The sequence below is a fragment of the Rhinoderma darwinii genome, chromosome 6, assembly GCF_050947455.1.
Source record: "Rhinoderma darwinii isolate aRhiDar2 chromosome 6, aRhiDar2.hap1, whole genome shotgun sequence".
In the NCBI taxonomy this organism is placed as follows: domain Eukaryota; kingdom Metazoa; phylum Chordata; class Amphibia; order Anura; family Rhinodermatidae; genus Rhinoderma; species Rhinoderma darwinii.
Genome location: NC_134692.1, coordinates 128501632 through 128519541, shown reverse-complemented (window position 1 = coordinate 128519541; position 17910 = coordinate 128501632). Strand labels below are relative to the sequence as shown.

General features: G+C 42.7%; 1 protein-coding gene across 1 annotated transcript in view; it reads left to right on the top strand.

Moving 5' to 3' along the window:
* The first annotated feature begins 427 nt into the window (after positions 1-427).
* MICALL2 (MICAL like 2) overlaps positions 428-17910 on the top strand; it is a 42920-nt gene continuing 25437 nt past the window's right edge. Inside the window, exons 1-4 of the mRNA XM_075830331.1 lie at positions 428-548; positions 3912-4065; positions 13102-13150; positions 14084-14225. Coding sequence (XP_075686446.1) covers positions 3923-4065; positions 13102-13150; positions 14084-14225 — 334 coding nt within the window. The 5' untranslated portion in view covers positions 428-548; positions 3912-3922. The remainder of the gene's footprint in view (positions 549-3911; positions 4066-13101; positions 13151-14083; positions 14226-17910) is intronic.

The window sequence follows — 17910 nt, the reverse complement described above, 5'->3', positions numbered from 1 at the left end:
TTTCAATACTTTACTTCTTTTTAGTAATACTTCTTTTTAGTAATACTATACTTTTTTTCCTGGATATTTGTCTGAGACTAGATTTGATATCACACATCATATATGAGGACTTACCATGTGATATAGTTACATAGTTAGTACGGCTGAAAAAAGACACATGTCCATCAAGATATGTGACATGTAACGTGAAGGATATGACATTTCCAGCTACTTCACCTCCACAGCCTGTAACTAACAACACGACTCAAAGTGCTGAGTGATGTCATCATCCTATCTCCCCGCCCCTACACACTACCAGCACGCCTTAGCCCCGCCCACAACCCCGCTCTGCTCATCTCTTACAACTGAAGCTGTGAACCGCCCACCCGACACAAGCCCCGCCCACTGGCCCGGCTGTACGGTAGTCAGCGAGTCATAGGCTCACACGCTGCGCTCCGGGTTGGAAGTGACAGGGTTTCTCCTGGGAGCTCTTCTCTGCGCTGTTAACTTATGGAGGACGCCGCATCTATGTACTGAAGGAAAGCTGCAACTGAGTGGAGCTCTAAAAAGTAAGCTGCTGCTCCTGCCTTTAACTCCTTCCTGCCCATATGTGTGTGTATTGTATTAATGCATAGACATTACTTCTGGGAATAGGTTGGTGATCCTGAGCTTTCACTTTCTTCTGGTATCTGCTTGTTGTAGAGAGATCAACAGGTTTTCCTAGATCTGTATAATATTGTGCGCGCTATATATATATATATATATATATATAATCTTACACAATTCTGTATTGCCTTTTATGACCGATATTGTGGAAATTAGCGACTCTTTCCGTAGAACGTCTGACATGGCGCAATGCGAGCGTCCTGACTTTTGCAATAAATGGAGCAATTTTCCATAGGATCTTGTGATCATGGCCGGCTTGCAAAGGGTTAAGGCTATAATGTAATAAGAAGAATTTACTGCATTCACTATGTGATTTATAACTTGCTGCTCATAATAAAGAGCAAAGTTCTTGGAGTTGGCGTCTCTAATGTGCTGGTTTTCTGCACACTGTGTTTTGCTCTGAAGAGTTTCTGTACTTTTACATGAACCGAACAAGTTATTAAACTTCGTCATATATGCTGTAAGTTAATGAGGTCGCAGGTCTCGGGATTGTGACTGTACAGATCGGTTGTGTATTGTGAATATATATCAGGGGTGGACTAAAAATTTTGGTAATAGGACCCGGAGCATTGCGGAGCCTAAATAACACCATATACCTTTTATAGGGATCGGAGCTCTGAATCCATGGCTTGTCAACAAAGAGTCAAATGAATACATTCTGTCCAGTGGCGGCCACCACTAGGGGGAGCTTACTGAATTCAGACTAGGGCTATTCGGCCACTTTGGTCTTACGCCATGAAGTCTCCGACCAAAAGAATTGGTGTGATTCGTGTGCGTTTAGATGTCACGTGACACATTTGTAAAGGTTGCAAGCAAGTTGCGGTCGTATGCAATTTACATTGAGGTCTAAGATTGCAAAGTAGTGTGCACCTTGCGACCAAGAATCCAGCAGGTTTGCAATTTTTTGCGACTGTCGTGTCGCAGTCGTGTTATGCCGTGTGTCGCAACGCGAAACACTAGACAATCTTTAGTTGCTATGGTCATGTCCTGCTACCAAAGTCGCTGTGTAGACCCAGACTTATACTGCTCCTACTGTGTTTAAGAAGGTAAGGGGCATATGATGAGCCTTATTGCCCCTGGCCATAGATGACACTAAGTCTACTCTTAGACCCTGTTCATACTGAGTTTTTTTGCAGGCAGAAAAATCTACCTCATAATTCCGTCTGGAATTTTGAGGCAGATTTTGAACCGCCTGCACGCAGATTTACGCAGCGGTTTTTGGGCAAAAAAACGCAGTGAAAACGCTTTCTTTGCCTCCCATAGATGTCAATGGGAGGTCAGAGTGGGAAACTCCAGAAGAAAGGGCATGTCGCTAATTTTTCCCGTTTTTTTTTTTTTTTTTTTTTCTGCTCGTGGGAAAAAAAAGCCTCTGCCACCTATTAAAATCAATGGGAGGCGATTTCGGCAAAAAACTCTGTGTGAACGGGGCCTTACACATCTGTACTACCATCTTATGGGCTCATGGTGTACACAGACCGATTTTTCTACAAGTTCTATAAGCTTGTGCTTCGAATTCTTGCTTATATGAGAAATCCCAGGGCTATATATACCTCTGGCGTCAAACATTTCAGCGGTAAATTAATGGGTACCAGATAAAATGGCTTTCAGGGCTGACACTCCGGGCCATGCAAAACAAGTGCAAATCCATTTTTAGGGAAATATCTGCTGTTCTGCACACAAGGGCAATGCAATAAATAAGGATGACAAAGTTATTTGAGAAATCTAGAAGGAATGTGGTGAACCCCACCAATAAGTATTCAACGTGACTATTCATTTGATGTAGGGTTGTCCTCTGGTGATCATCTATGGCCTTGTTAGATGTCAGAAGGTGGACCTAGCAGAGGTCCTTCGATGGGTCGGTTTAACCCTGCTTTGGTACTAGGCTGTCGTTCATGGTACATAAATTTCCCAGAGCATTTATGGAACTGTAGGAACTTCATTACAGTCCAGCAGAGACCCGTGATTCCGATTTGTAACGTTATCGAATATAATTAAAGGGACTCTCTGCTTTGGACTATTCCTACTTGTTCGAAGGATCCTATGGCCATCCTGGGCCGTGTAAACGAGCGCCGATCAATGAGACAGCTCGTTGATCGGCGCTCGTTTGCTCCTTTCACAGGTACCTAGTATGGGGATGAGCGCTCGTTACTCCGATCGTTCGTCCCCATACATTTGTATCATGATGACAGCGCGTCTCCCTGTTTACACATGTGTTGCCGACAACGATAATACTTTTCACTTTTAAAACGATACGATCAGCAGGTGAATGTTTGCTAGTTCATCTGCTGAACGCTGCCCTGTTTAGACACCGCAATTATCGGTAACGAGTGTTCTATGAGCGAGCGTTTGCCCTATAATTGGCCAGTGTAAAAGGGCCTTACGTGTTCAATATCCTGTAGCGCCACCACAGGAGAAATTAAGCATTACACCGTTCTCATTCATATCCATAGCTGTCCGTGTAATGCAGGACAGGACAGGTCCTCCAGAGCGAGAGACACTCTTTGTAACCGCTCTCCACTCTAGCCATGAGATGAGAATCCTGAATGGAGGACCGCCCTATAATTGCCTGATAGTGTATGAAAATGTTTTTTCCTAACCTGGACAGCCCCTTTAAGTTCTAAAAGCAGAAACTGAGTGTAGTGATCCAGCCAAGTCGCCCCTTTGCTTAGACCTGTGGGCTCTTTGGCCACTCTTCATTATTGTGAGCTGTTTTTTAGAGGTTGCGTTACAAAGTTTAGACCTTTATTCTACAAGTCCAGTTTTCGTGTTTGAGTCGGGCATGTTGTGTGACGATACCTGCACCTCGTAAAGTAGAAGTGACATCCTTGTCCGCCGGTGTGTAGACAGCCTGCAGGTCTACAATCTTTTGTAGAATTCTCTTTATCTTCCCATTTGCTGCTGGTTCACAACTTTGCCGTCTCTGGGTCGGTCTAGACTTGTTGAACTAGTAATATCTATAGTCTGACTAAAGACACCGCTTTTCTCCTGATATTGAGCGGCATTCTCTGTAGTCGTGTCGCTATGGTAACAAAAAATAATCTTCTGACTCCAGACAGAAGTTTTGATATCTGACGACAGGACATACAGATGATCGCACATCAATGTTTAATGCCTGGAAACCCCCATTAACTCTTCCTGCTAGTGTCTGTGTGCCCTTCCCACATCCAGTGCCCGGTTGAATGCAGATGGAATTAAAAGTATAAATTTGTAACGTAACTTTTTACTTCATTCTCCATAAAATAATTTGTATTTTTTTTTCTCTGCAGCCCTCCCCAGCATGGCCGCTATCAAGGCTCTCCAGCAGTGGTGCAAGCAGCAGTGTGATGGATATCGTGACGTTAACATTACTAACATGACCACGTCGTTCCGGGATGGGCTGGCTTTCTGTGCCATTCTACATAAACACAGGTCTGACCTCATGTAAGTATCTTCCCGGATGTCTACAGACACTTGTCCGATTATATGACAACCTTGTATTGAATACTTGATCCTTATGAAGCTGTTTTTAGATTGAAGCTTACATCCGGCCTTTAGGTCCTTTCACACCAGCCCATTTTGGCTGTAACAACGAGCGCCGATCAACGAGACAGCTCGTTGATCGGCGCTCGTTTGCTCCTTTCACAGTGATCTATGTATGGGGACGAGCGATCGTTACTACGATCGCTTGTCCCCGTACATTTCTATCATGGCGGCACGTGATAGAAAGATGTGCTGCCGACAGCGATAATATTTTAGGCTGTCGAAACGATACGATCAGCCGATGAACGAGCGTTTGCTCGTGCATCGGCTGATCGTTGCCCTGTTTACACAGGACAATGATCGGGAATGAGCATTCTGTGAACGCTCATTTGCCCGATAATTGCCCCATGTTAAAGGGCCCTTACTAGCCACAATAGAATAGGAAATAAGATTATAGGCCATCGCCAGCGTTGGTGATTAGATTATTGGACACCGCCAACGTTGCTGGTGTTCTTTTCTCCCGCTAAAAGTTTAAATATGACGACAGGAGGCACATCCGGCAGATCGGATGTTCTAATGCCAAGGCCACCATTTGACACCTGAGTCTTCTCCTACAAAACTCTTATGCAGCAGAGGCTTCGGGTGTCTTTGGTTGCCGCCTCAATAGTACCTCCCAATCTGCCGACTGTATCTCCCGCCAAATGTAAACATCTGGCGGCAGACGAGAATGGCAGCAACAGTCGAGGTAGCCAACAAAATGTTCTGCAAGGTCTCTACCCTTATGTGTTTTAATGGCCGTTACACGGACTTACTTAGTCTGAATTCGGCCTTAAGCTGACAGCCCACTGCGTTCGTAGGTAGAATTTGCAATCCACATCTTGCAAATTATTGCACTGAATTATTGCGCTGATTAGTTCCGCTAAATTAGAATGGGGCGCATCCGCGTGCAGATACGGTGGTCAATCCACGGTAGAAATCCAAGTTTCAGCAAATGGCATTACCGAGCCGTGTGTACATGGCTTAAAAGCAGCTGAATGTTATCTATCGTGTTCCCATTTACTGACAGCAACCAGGTGGGGAATTGAATTAAAAAGTTTATTATAACGTTTTTATACATTTTTATCATTCAATGTTTACATTTTATTTCTATAAAACCTGTATTCTTTTAACCGTCTGAGTGTACAGGGATATACAGTACTTAATAATTATCTGCAACATTTCTGAGAAAAAGGGCGCAGGGCTGATAAGTTATTTTCATAGAGCCCAAAAAAAACAAAAAACTGCTGACACCTTTTTTTTAAAAAATGTCTGTCCAAATGCATCTATGTGGAAATAATGTCGTCCGATGAAATAAACTGATCTTGTCTGACAGTGTCACTTTCTGGGGTTGTTTTGGCCTGAAGAAAGGGCGTTCTCGGCCTGAGATGTGAAATAATGCGGCATTCATGAGTCCTGATTAACATGAGCACTGTGTGTGGGCAGCGCTGGAAAATGTGAAAACAGGGTGTTGCTGAGCAGCATGGATAAATGTCCGCACTGTTACAGGTTTCCAGTAGCGTCTGTGCGAGGCCATCTTATTATGTCATTGGTAAATATGTTCTCCGCAGATGACCTAAACACAGGAGCTGGAGGACATTAGTGAGATATTGTCACTTGATTTTTATTCCCACAGCTAGAAAATAAAACTGCTATGTGATCGTGTTCTCAGCCTGCACAATGTTTCACTTGTTATCGCAGCAGTTTGTGCTCCAGAGCTGCACTTCCTGCGCTTCTGTCGCTTCGTTTTAGCGATTGGTGGGGGTCTCCGTGCTCTGATCCCCACCTGATCAAAATTTCTGAGATGTCACTGACATTTTTTTGAAAGTTTAGTTACACTTTAAGTGAAGTAAAAGGACCTAAACCCATGCGACACATTCATTCCTGTTCTGAAGGTGTTAAAGGTTGTCATGAGTTTTTTTTTTTACTTCGAGACTCTCATAATACTCAGTCACACAATAATAATAAAAAAACAATACAGATCTACCTGTGGCAAGAATGTTTACAGTCCATACCACATTCTCAATCTCCATACGAAAATATTAGCATTAAAAGGAAACTCCAGATCTCAAAAACCTACCTGGCGATCAGCTGATCGTAGCCACTTCGATACAAAGAAGTATCGTCTGGCCATAAATATAGTATCTGGCCATTGATGTAATACGTGGACGGGCCAGATCCACCAGAACGGAACTGCTCTAGCTCATAGAGGGAGGTCCTGAGTGCTAGTAAAGTCTTGAATTAATGGATCTTCATGTACATGCGAGGCCATACATACCATAAAGACAGAGGGCCCCTTTATCTACTTTTGGAGAAAGCGAGATTGGTTTAATCCTCTTTTGGTAAGAGATGGGAGACCCTGTGCCGAGATTCAGACTCGCCTTCTTCGCAAGCACCGCAACATTTGCAAACAGGTGAGGCGAATCGCCCTAGGGTCACGCCAGGTTTTTTTTTTTTTTACAAGGGATGGCTGGGAAAGGGGCAAACAAGCACCATGCCCTTTAATGCCAGAATGGGCTGTTATAGTCGCATGAAGCAGCATCAGGATGGGAGGTCCCAAATTTTATATTTTCCCCCCACTATGTGTAACTAATCCTTCATATTTGGCTCGTAAATCCTGCTTTTGGAGTTGAAGGTTTAAAGCTTTTAGAGCTGGTGTGGCGGCCACAGTAGATTCCAGGTGGGGACTAGTAGAAAGGGGGCCGAAAATGTGCACAGCTCTCTCCATTCTGTTCTATGGGAGGTAAGGAAACAGCTGAGCAGTGCCCACCTGGAATCTGCGGCCAGAGACGGCCTCACCAGGTGAAACAGGGTTTGAATGACCCTCGTCTCGAAATAGATGCGGGTCCGAGACCTCCATAAGACATTTATGGCATATCCTGTGGAAATGTTATAAATGTCTAAGTTGGGAGTACCCCTTTAAGCATTATTCTCAATTCTTTGGTTACTGTACATGAGACTTCTTTGGATACCTAACCTGACAAGATAATACAAAAGATGCCTGGAGAATATTTCTTCCGGTGTTTCTTATTGTCTTGGTTCAGATTCGGACACCCTGTGCCACCCACGGATCCTTTATACACCCTAGTCTGAGTAAAGTTTGTGTAGATACTGATATAAAATGTTTGCTTTGTAGGTGTTCTGATCATTGTTTGCGGCCATGGTGCGCTGACAGGTGGTGATTACCTCACCTCTCACAATACAGGAGTGCAATAAATCCCACTGCACCAGCACGATTGTTTACTGACCTATCAACTATCAGCAGGAATTTCACATGGATCATTTCCTAGATTTCTACGTACTCTGGTGGGGAGATCTACATAGATTTAGTTTTTCTGCTAAGAATAAAACCTCAGGCCGCAGTGTTAGTCAGGGGGCACTTTTGGTTGGTGCCACTTAAAGGGAACCTGTCATTAGGGCAGGGTCCCTTTACATCACAACAAAGGTGTGATGCCTTATAAAACCTGAGCTATCACCAGGGAAAGACGCAAGCCCCTGACTCCTAAGACACGATTACAGGGGTTTTCCCCTAATCGATATTTATCACCTATTCACAGTATATGTGATAAATATCTGATCGGTGTTGGTCTGATCGCTGGGACCCCGCTGATCAAGAGAACGGCCTTACCTGGCTGTCCCAGTGCGCACCATATGCCTAGCTAAGGGGCAGCCCCATAGAAAGGGGCGCATAGGAATGGCCAGATAAGCCCGTCCTATCATGTGGATAGGTGATCAATATTGATTATGGGAAAACCCTTTTAAGGGATGGAGGGGAAGTAAAGTGAGATGGCAAGGCATATGTGGCAATCCAAGTTTTATCTTCCTGTCTGGCTTTATTCGGGTATCTCTACAATGCTCCAATGTATATGAGCCTAGTACGCTGCTCTCCCGAGGCCATCAATGAAAGATTGGTAAAAGTCTGACCCTTGTGACTCCCGCTTATCAGCTAAATTAAGGAGGGGGCACAACTCCATGTGTGGCTGTACCTGGTACTGCAGCTCAGCCCCATTCACTTGCACACGAGCTGCTGTGCCTATGTAAACAAAGGGGACGGGGCACATTTGATCATCAAAATAGGATTTTCCTGGGAAATCCCTCTAAGGCAACACTAAACCTAACATCTATCTTTGTTAATTTGCTGTGCAGTGGCATGCAGTCTATTGTTCCCTGTAAGCAGCCATTTGAGGATGAGGTGGGGCCCACTGTAGTCTTTTACGATGGGATCACTGTCCGAAAGATCAGATCCTATCACGTGAACCTGAAAAGTAGTTCTCTATGCCATTTCAGTAGTACGCTGCTGTCCCAATAAACTAAAAGCATGTTTACCCTCGAGGTAGCCATTTCTACAGCTCGGGGGGCTCATGAATTTGAAAAACCCCATTTCGGGCTTACCCCAAAAACCCCAGGGGCATTCTGAATTTGAGCTGGCACAGCAACATTCACAAACCGGAGAGGGAGCTGGAGAACTAGCCAAGGGTCATGCTGCTTTTCTCTGCCTCTCCATGTGCCAGGCCGCAGTGTGAACCAAGACCAAAAGTTGGGGCCCATTTTAACTTTTTGCTCTGGGGTCCCCATTTCTCCATGTGCAAACTTTATTAGAAAGTTATCCAAGAAAAAAACCGTATCACTGAAAAGAAAGTATTGAAATACAAATCGAAAAATTTTGCAATCCCTGGGTCCAGTCCAAACAAGGTTAAGAACCGCTGGGCCAGAAAATTGAACAGAGAGAGACTTAGTTGTGCAGGCCCGAAGCTGGTGGCGGGTGGAGAGGATGTGCGCTGTCATCCTTGTAACGTCTGCTGTGCAGGAAACGTCCGGATAAAACTATTATAATGCCTTCTATTTTGGGGTCTTCAAGTCACTGGGCCCTTCCTCCCCATTTGGTATTTTTTCCTGTGTTCACTGAAGCCGACTTGTTCTTTTACCTCTGGCTGATATCGAACATCTGCACTCACAGATAAAAGAATCTGTACAAGAAATCTACAATGGTGAAAAGGATGAAAGGAGAAGCCGAGCTAATTCCAAGGAGAAAATTTAAAGCAGAGTTCCTTGAAATCGTCGTACCCATGGTCTTATATTCATAGCGCGCGTGTGTGTGTTTAATATATATATATATATATATATATGCATGTGTGTGTGTTCCGGCATATAGTGAGGTACGTCACATGAATTCCCTGGGCAGAGCGCTACTTAAAGCGCAGTGCATGGGGAAGCCCCTGACGTCACTGTCCATATGTGGATCGCGTCGTTCAGGGCTTTCCCAGGATTAGAATCCCAGGGCCGAGCGATGCCTGATCCTGGGGAGGCTCCTCGATGTACCTCTGACAGATGACGCAAAGTGACACCCCTCACACATAGGCTACCATTCAAAAACACTGTAAATATTTTTTTTTTATTTTTTTTTGCGGGATTCTTCAGGATGAAATAGTGCAGTCCACTACTTTAGTCCATCCTCCAAAAAAAAATAAATTTATACCTGCCCGACAGAGGCAAAAAGGACCATCTTGGTCTCTGTCGTGCTTATTTATGGAGCACTGTGGACACGTTTTCCTGATGTACTCGCTAAAGAAAGGACTAAAATGCGATGTGAATGAGGCCTAATCCTGACAAGGTCTGCACATTTCCAATATACATTTTAAATTTCTCACCATTATCAGAGTTATCAGTGAATGGAAACCACCTTATTTACATCCAGAGACTGAAAACCCATATAGACCTAGTGTTCTTAAAGGGGTTCTCCATCTAAATACTGCCTCCTTAATCCTTCCCTGTCCTTAGCTCAATGCCAGTTTGGACTTGAACTGAAGACCATAGTAATGTGAAACAGACTGGTTGCTATGGACATGCTCCCTGACAACCCCATCTAAAAAACAGTTGTTAGTTGTATCTATAGCAACTAGTCTGTCTTCGCTGTGCTGGTTAAACCTGGATTGACACTGAGCTGGTATCGGAGAGTGAGGAAAACAATTTGTCTGCCAAAAAACATGGTATTCCACATATCCGCCCGCATTATAAAATTTGTCTTAATCATAAATTAAAGGGAAGTTTTTTGTGTTTCTGTTCCCTGAGCGAGACGCTAATCTGGACCTGGGATACTAACCAGATGTTGTACACAGATTCAGTGACTCAGTCATTTACCCCCCCCCCCCTCCCCCGTATAAAGTTTGTGGTTATAAGTGGTCATTGCACTGGGATTGTCAGCATGTGACCGCGCCGAGATGGGGGAATTTGTGGTTACTGACATGTACTGCATTTGTAGAACGTCTGCCAAAAATGATGTGGCAGGAATTACACATTTTCCTGAGAAATTATTGCTTTCCTACTAATACTGAGACTGTGACGACATATTCGTGTCCACAAAAAAATAAAGATTATTGTTATTTCTTTTTTCAAACTATTTCTGATGAGGCGTTTTGTCCACTCTTATCAGTAAAGTTTAAATATCGAATAATGAAATGTTATGCAACATTATAATATATTTTGGAGAGTTTATTATTAGATTTAGGCCACTTTTCTGGCATTTTAGTGGACACCATATTTGCGCTGAAATTTGCTACTTTTTTCTCCTCTTCACTTCTGAAATCGGCAAGAAAGGTGGGCGGGTTAATGGTTTTATTTTTTATTTTTAAATAACGGAAAATGGCGTAAATTTATGCCTGCATATAGTAGGTGTAGATTTATTTTTTCTTCATTAGGACTGCCGAGATGTGCCAAATTCAGTAAGGCGCGTTCGCCTCTTAATAAATTTGGCACATTTAACTTCGACATTCTTCAGCTTTAAGACTGGTGTATAAAACACCAGTCTTAATAAATTCCCCCCTTTTGATTTTCAAATGTTTACCATTTTCAAAATCTCTGCTTGCTGTCAGGTAGCCAGAATTTTATCATTTTACTCTGACTGTGTGAAAGGAAACAGAGGATTTGGATTTCTGTAGCAAAAAAACTGAGCTCCGACCCCTATAATGATATTCTGGTGATCAGCACAGAAATGTAGACCAATTTGCTCTGGTCTCATGCACACAGCCATATTATAGACCTGGGTTTCCCATACGCTGCTATAGGCACATGCTATACATTACGGTCCACATTATATGGCCCTGCAATAGAGTGGCTGTGCTGCAATACAAAACCATTTACTTGGGGTTCAGCTGCAATACCAGACACAGTCCATGGACAAGAGTGGCGCTGTTTCTGGAAAAAGAGGCTTGTTTTTTCTGATCCTGGATAAACCACTTTAATGCTCTTTCTTATTGTCCTATTGTTATGTCTTCTGCCAACGCTGGGCATTGTGTGCCGTGTCCTGTTTCATTAGCCATAAGATCTGTATCTTCTCGTCTCCCAGCTGGGTCCTGTCACTCCCGCATGAGGCAGTGTTGCGTGCTGTGTTACAGGAAGCACCTGGATAAGATACTAAAGGGTCAGGGCAATGCAAATTAATTCAGGATGTCACTGTATCCACGGCAGGTTGCCTGGCTGTACATGCCAGCGTGGTTACGGGGATGCCCACTTTTGATATGGCCTGAGATTGACTCCTATCGTTAATCATTCACCTTGTGGTCTATGTTTATATTGCAGATTTTATTGACTTTTCATAAACTAAAAATCAGATTAGTGCGATTACAAAATATTCCTCGGAATTGTATTTGTACTAAAATATTGGAAGGAGACCAGAAATGTAGAGCCGGTCATACGTGGTAGGATGTGAGACCTTGTCGCTTCACAGACCGCACAGTTGGGTCCGCTATGTATGTGACCTGTACATAGGATTTTTTAATAATAATTTTTGCATTGTATTATATTGTTTTGTTTTTTTGTTTTTAATTCTTTTTTTTTTTTACAATGTTATCCCAATTTTAGGTTATTTTTTCACAAAACATAATCTTTTTACTTTTCTTTGAATTGACCCAAGGGCATCAAGTCTCATCTGTCCTGGGTGGCAAATTTGGCACTATAATGTGGACTCATTTTGGTTTTTGCTATGGGGCTCCTTTTTTTTATTTTTATTTTTTCTATGTAGGCGATTGTTTGTACTTATGGCTTGGACCCCTAACTGCTTCAGATCTTATGGTATAAGTAGTTGAATTGCTCTTTAAAATTGAACCTTTTATAGAGTATAAATCTGCGTCTGATGTCATGTCTCTTGCTTTAGCTCCGCCTCCTATTGATTCCTCAGGGGCGTAGCTCGACAGGGTATTTAGTTACAGGGCTTGGGTAGCAAACTGAACCTGTGCCTCAGGTAAAGGAAAACCTAGCTATGGCTCTGGATCCCCTTCCCCATGATTACCCCCCCTCTAATGAGCAAACCTGAGTACACACGAATGTGACCTGTTAGTTCTATAGAAGTTTAACTTCACTTTTTTTGCTTTGTATTATGTTTTATTCTTTTTTACTTGTGGTGATGTTTCAAGGGTTGTTTGATGCAATTGTAAATCCCATTGTCTTGGAATTTTAGTGGGCCTCTTATATAATCTGTGGGCAGAAGTCAAATCATGTCCCCATTAAAGGGGTTGGACAACCCACTTTCCTTTGGCAGCACTCTTGGTAAATAAATCGATCATGGGGTCCAGAATCTGGCCTGTCCATCTGTGTTCTGCAAAGGAAATGTATTTTTAGACCTCTCCCATTGAAGTTAATGTGCGTACACGTAATACGTGCTCACACAAAGTCCTCTAGAGCGCTGCTGGCATTGCTTAGCTCCATTCAACCTGTCGGATCGCTTTTTTTTAAATTTATTTTTTTTACATAAAATATTGGGAACATCTGGCAGCCCCTATAGACATTAGATTGTCTTTGGCCAATTTAGAGTGCCTGTGGGCATTGCGGCATGGCATGTAGTAGTGTATTCTTGGAACAATTCTTTTAAATTCACATTTGGCTGCAAAATAAAACCTCAATTTAAAGTAGTAGATTTGAGAACCTAATATGCATGGGTAAAAAGATATATTTTTTCTTATTTTCCAGAAATTTCAACTCACTTAGCAAGGAGAATGTCTATGAGAACAATCACCTGGTAAGTTTATATTCCTTTTTCAAAATTAAGCAATATTACTTTTGTTATTTTTTTTTATAACCTAACTCTTGGTAATATTTTTTTTTTTTTTTTTACATTTAAAATATTTTTGTATTTCTATATTTAAATTGCTAACATGCATTTCCCGAAGTTTACGGTGTTTGGGCATGTAAACTTGACTTAAAGAAGTTGGCCTCTTTGGACACTCCATTTTTGTTAGCAGGATCTCCTGTTGAAAAGATGGTGTCCTGATGTTTAGATCCCCAATGATCAGCTGTAATTTGCAGGAACCTGGAATCAAGTGTTCAGTTTCCCTGCAGTGCCACCACAGGACAAATGAAGCATTACACAATACTCATTGAAATCAATAGACTTCCTACCTAATACACGGACGTACCGGGTGCTCCAGAGCGAGATACGCTTTTTCTAGCTGCTCCATTTTGGCTAATAGATAAAGAACGACGTCCCCTATTTATTAAATCTGAATTCCTTGGTAAAGTAATTGAAAACCAGACAACCCCTTTAAAGTCTTTCTACCCCCACCCCCCCCAAAAATAAATAAATCTATAGAACACATATGGGATGTTCAGTATTTAGTTTGATAACCATTTGGTGCCCCAGTTATTCAACTGAAAACAATTTTACTAATTTTCATATTAAAACTGAATATCCCAACTACGGTAATTTAGGATAGGTGACAACCAATATGTCTGCCCCTCCTGTTATCACATCGACAAAAATAATTTTTGCAGGATTCATGAATAGATAACGGTGCATCGTTGATAGGAGCTTCATTGGATGATGTCTTTACACAGCGGGCTGTTTGAGGTCCACTCCCCAGCTGTTTGAGTAACTGAGAACAGCCCTAGTAATGCTACTCTCGTTGTAATTTAATGTTTCCCATAAGTCGTCTCTTCTCCCCCTATGCTGCAGGCTTTCCGTGTTGCTGAGGAACAGCTTGGAATTCCAGCTCTCCTGGATGCGGAAGATATGGTCAGTCTAAAAGTCCCAGACAGACTCAGCATCCTGACTTACGTGTCACAATACTATAACTACTTCCATGGGCGCTCGCCTAGTGAGTAACCAGCTTTACTATTCAGGTTTTGTTTTTTGTTTTTTTGGGTGACTGATGGGCATAGCTATAGGGGGTGCAGAAGTAGCAGTCACACGTGTGCCCTTGTTGTATGAGATGGCCCAAGGACCCCTCTGCTACATAAGAAGACCACCAGTATAATGAAAAGGCACATGGTAGGTGTGGGACCCTGATACCGATTCTGCATTTGGGGCCCAGAAGATTGAAGTTACTCCTTCGATCTCCATCATGTAGATTCTGTATGTATGTACCTTTTTTATTTTTTTTTAAATAGGGCTATTTATTTCACACATTTTCTTAAAGCCATTGTCCGGTAGAAGTACAGTTACTTGGTATATGATGTCAGGGCTGAATAGCAGTGGCTTTTACAGCTTTACAGTATCTTTAATAAAAGTTAAAGGGGTTTTCCAGGGTTTTACATTTAAAGGGCAGGGTCGGACTGGCCCACCAGAGAACTAGAGGATCCTCCGGTGCTCCCAGGCTTTATTACAAAAATGCGCCTTAAAGATCCAGCAGAATACAACCCCATTTGGAGGTGACTTCAGAGCCAATCACTTGCCACCAGGGTCTATTTCTCATGAGTTGAATCACATGAACTATTAGACTTTATTGATATGTCCTGTATGTACAATGATAACAACAAGGAATATGGTGAAATGAAAAGTGGACATGTTTCATGTAGATATAGGGTGGGCCCTAAAAATGATCTTCTCTGGTTGGCCCAAGGAGCCCCAATCCAACACTGTTAAAGGGGTTGTCTCACCGAGACAACCCCTTTTGACAGCTAAGCCAGCTGATCGCCGCAGGATCGGCTTACCTGCTTACTCCTGTCCACTGCAGCAACATTGTAGCAGCAGCAGGTAGCATTACATGGTGGCCGTCCATGTAATGTATAGATGGACCCGGTCCACCAGAACTGGAGCCATTATTAGAGTGGCTTTCTGTTACGGTCCCTTCTCTATGATGTCGATATGGCCTAATAGGCTATACGGACAGCGGTGCATCCTTAAAGACATCTTTAGGATAAGTCATTAATGGAGCTCTGACCTTCGGAATCCGCAGAATGAGCGCTGCGGCCTGACAGCGACATCCGTTTGAATGTGGCTGTGTCTGGTACTGCAGCTTACCCCCGTTTACATGAGCGTGTGTGTTCCCTGTTGATGTCTGTTGTGATCGCTGCACAGGAAGGATTAATAAATCTCCCCATTGTTTGTGTTGCATGTCAGCCACAAAATTTTTTATTGGCTTTACACCCTATGGCTCGAGTCACATGACCTATAGTAAGGCACGGTCGAAGCGACAAATGTGGTTATGGTACTTGAATTCATTATTCTTTAGAATCTCAATGTATATTAAACGTATCTAATATATTACACTAGCCTCTGCTTTTGTTCAGGTTTATATTAGGTTGTCGAATATTTGGTTTAAAACGGAAAATCCTTTGTATGACTTTCTCTTAATGAGGCTTATAGAACTGGTTGTGTAGTGTGGTTGTGTTTAGAAAAGAGATTGTGCTGCTCCCCCTCCTCTGTGTGACAGTCCTCTTTAGTGAAAAGGGAATGAAAGGGATCAGTCTCCCGGGAGGATTGCCCAAAATGTTTTCAATTGTGCTCCTCATATGGGGGAAAAACTTCTTCCAACTCGCAAGCGCTGAGGAATGTGCACTGACAAAATGACCTCTGCCCCTGGCCTCTGTCTTTCTTGTGTATACACAGTGTTAAACATTTCATATTGTAAGACTATAATGAAAAATCGAAAACATTCAAACTGTATTTACCCATAAAATGAAATCACAAAAAAAAAACAAAAAAACATGCAAAATTTTGTATTTACTTTAAATCTGATATAAGCCCATAAGGCTATGCTCACATCTGGTTGGAGGCTCCATTAGAGATTACCGGAAACCATAGTGCAGCACGCTGCACTACGGTCGGTTTGCTGGTAAAACTGCGGACATCCCGACGGAACACATTAAAGTCAATTGGTTCCGTTGGCCGCTGGGGGGAGTCCCTTGTGCAATGGAACGCTCGCTTCCGGCTCTGCTCCACTGACGGTTCTCCTCTTCTGTCATCTGTTTCTTGGTAATGACCATTTATAAGTAAGTTGGGTGACAACCATTATGGCTGGCTGCCATTACAGCTTCTACCGGGGTTGTCACCTAATCTCTCAATACATGCACATATCACTGTATAAATCGGTATATCTGCAGTTCAGGTTGGTTGAAAAGTAGTCGATTTAATAACCTGCTATATGTAGATTTTTTTGGGGGGGGGAAACTAATATTGAAAATGTTTTTTAAAGGAAATATCCATTTTGGACGTTCCTTTTAGTTACAAAGCTCCCCCAACGATAAATTGATCACATAGCCTCCTGCTCCTGGGGCCCCCAGCAATCAGCTGTAATCTTTCAGGGAAGTGTTGATTTTCTCCTCAGCACCACCACAGGTGATTTGAAGTATTACACAATGCCTTTTGAAACCAATGCGTTGTAATGCATGTAAAGATATCCTTTGTAGCCGATATCCACTCTGGATAATAGATGAGGATTCAGAATGGCATCCCTCTTCTATTCACTGAGGATTTCCTAATAGGGTATTGGAAAATAAGTTTTCTAAACCAGATAACTCCTTTAGAGCTTTTAAACTTGGACTAACTTAACTAACCTAGTCCAGTGTTTTTATTTTTGTCAAACTGCAAAAACGGGCATTCAATGTCGTACATGATTTGGCATTTAGATAAATTGCTCCAGTTAGATTGTAGGTCAGAGGCCTCTATCTCAAGAGGGTGAACAGACTTTTAGAACATGCAGTAATCCTACAGATTTGGAAAATGAAACTGGAGTCACAGTTCAGCCCGTCTGATTTAATTATCCGTGGAAAAGTCCCGGAGAGCACAATAGTGTCACTCCCCTTTATGGGACATTCCTGGCTCTGGGAATGTTTATGTAGCCAACTACCAGAGATCTGTTCAATTGGAAGGAGATAGAATGGCCACCATTCTACTGTCTCAGAGCGGAGATCACAGGTTTTCCCCTAGCAGCCTTTTCCTTTCCTAGGGAATAATCTGAAAATTCATCTGAAGATGATTATACACACAAAATAATTATCAGCCGAAATGGCGGACAACAATTGTTTGATATTGGCGATAGCACATGTCTGACAAAAATGTGATCAGTCAGGTTGGATTTTTTTAGGCCGTAGTCTACAGAAAATACAAGCGTATAATCTGGCCGAACCGTTGCCTTTTTGTGCAAGCTTAGTCTGTTGTGTTTTTTTTTTTCTTAAATTCTCCCAGGTCTGGCATGATCGCTCTGACCAATCAAAATCCTTTGTTCTGGCATTGTGGCTGATCAAAATCTTATGTGTATGGCCAGCTTAAGACAAACTTTTTGTAAATAAGGGATAAAAAGGGTTATACAACATCATCTGTGCGGTTTCAGGAAGGCCATACACATTAGATTAATGTCGGCCGAATCGGCCTGCCCATTTTAGAGGGATCGGCCAACCATCTTATTTGGCCTCCTGACCTTTCTTCCGATGGCAGATGTCGGGGGAGAGATCATCAGGCAGTTGGATTTCAACATGCCCAATCTTTTTATTCTCAGGGGAGATAACCTGCCGCCAAAGGTATATGTGTATGGGGGGGGGGGGGGGGGGGATCAGGATGAA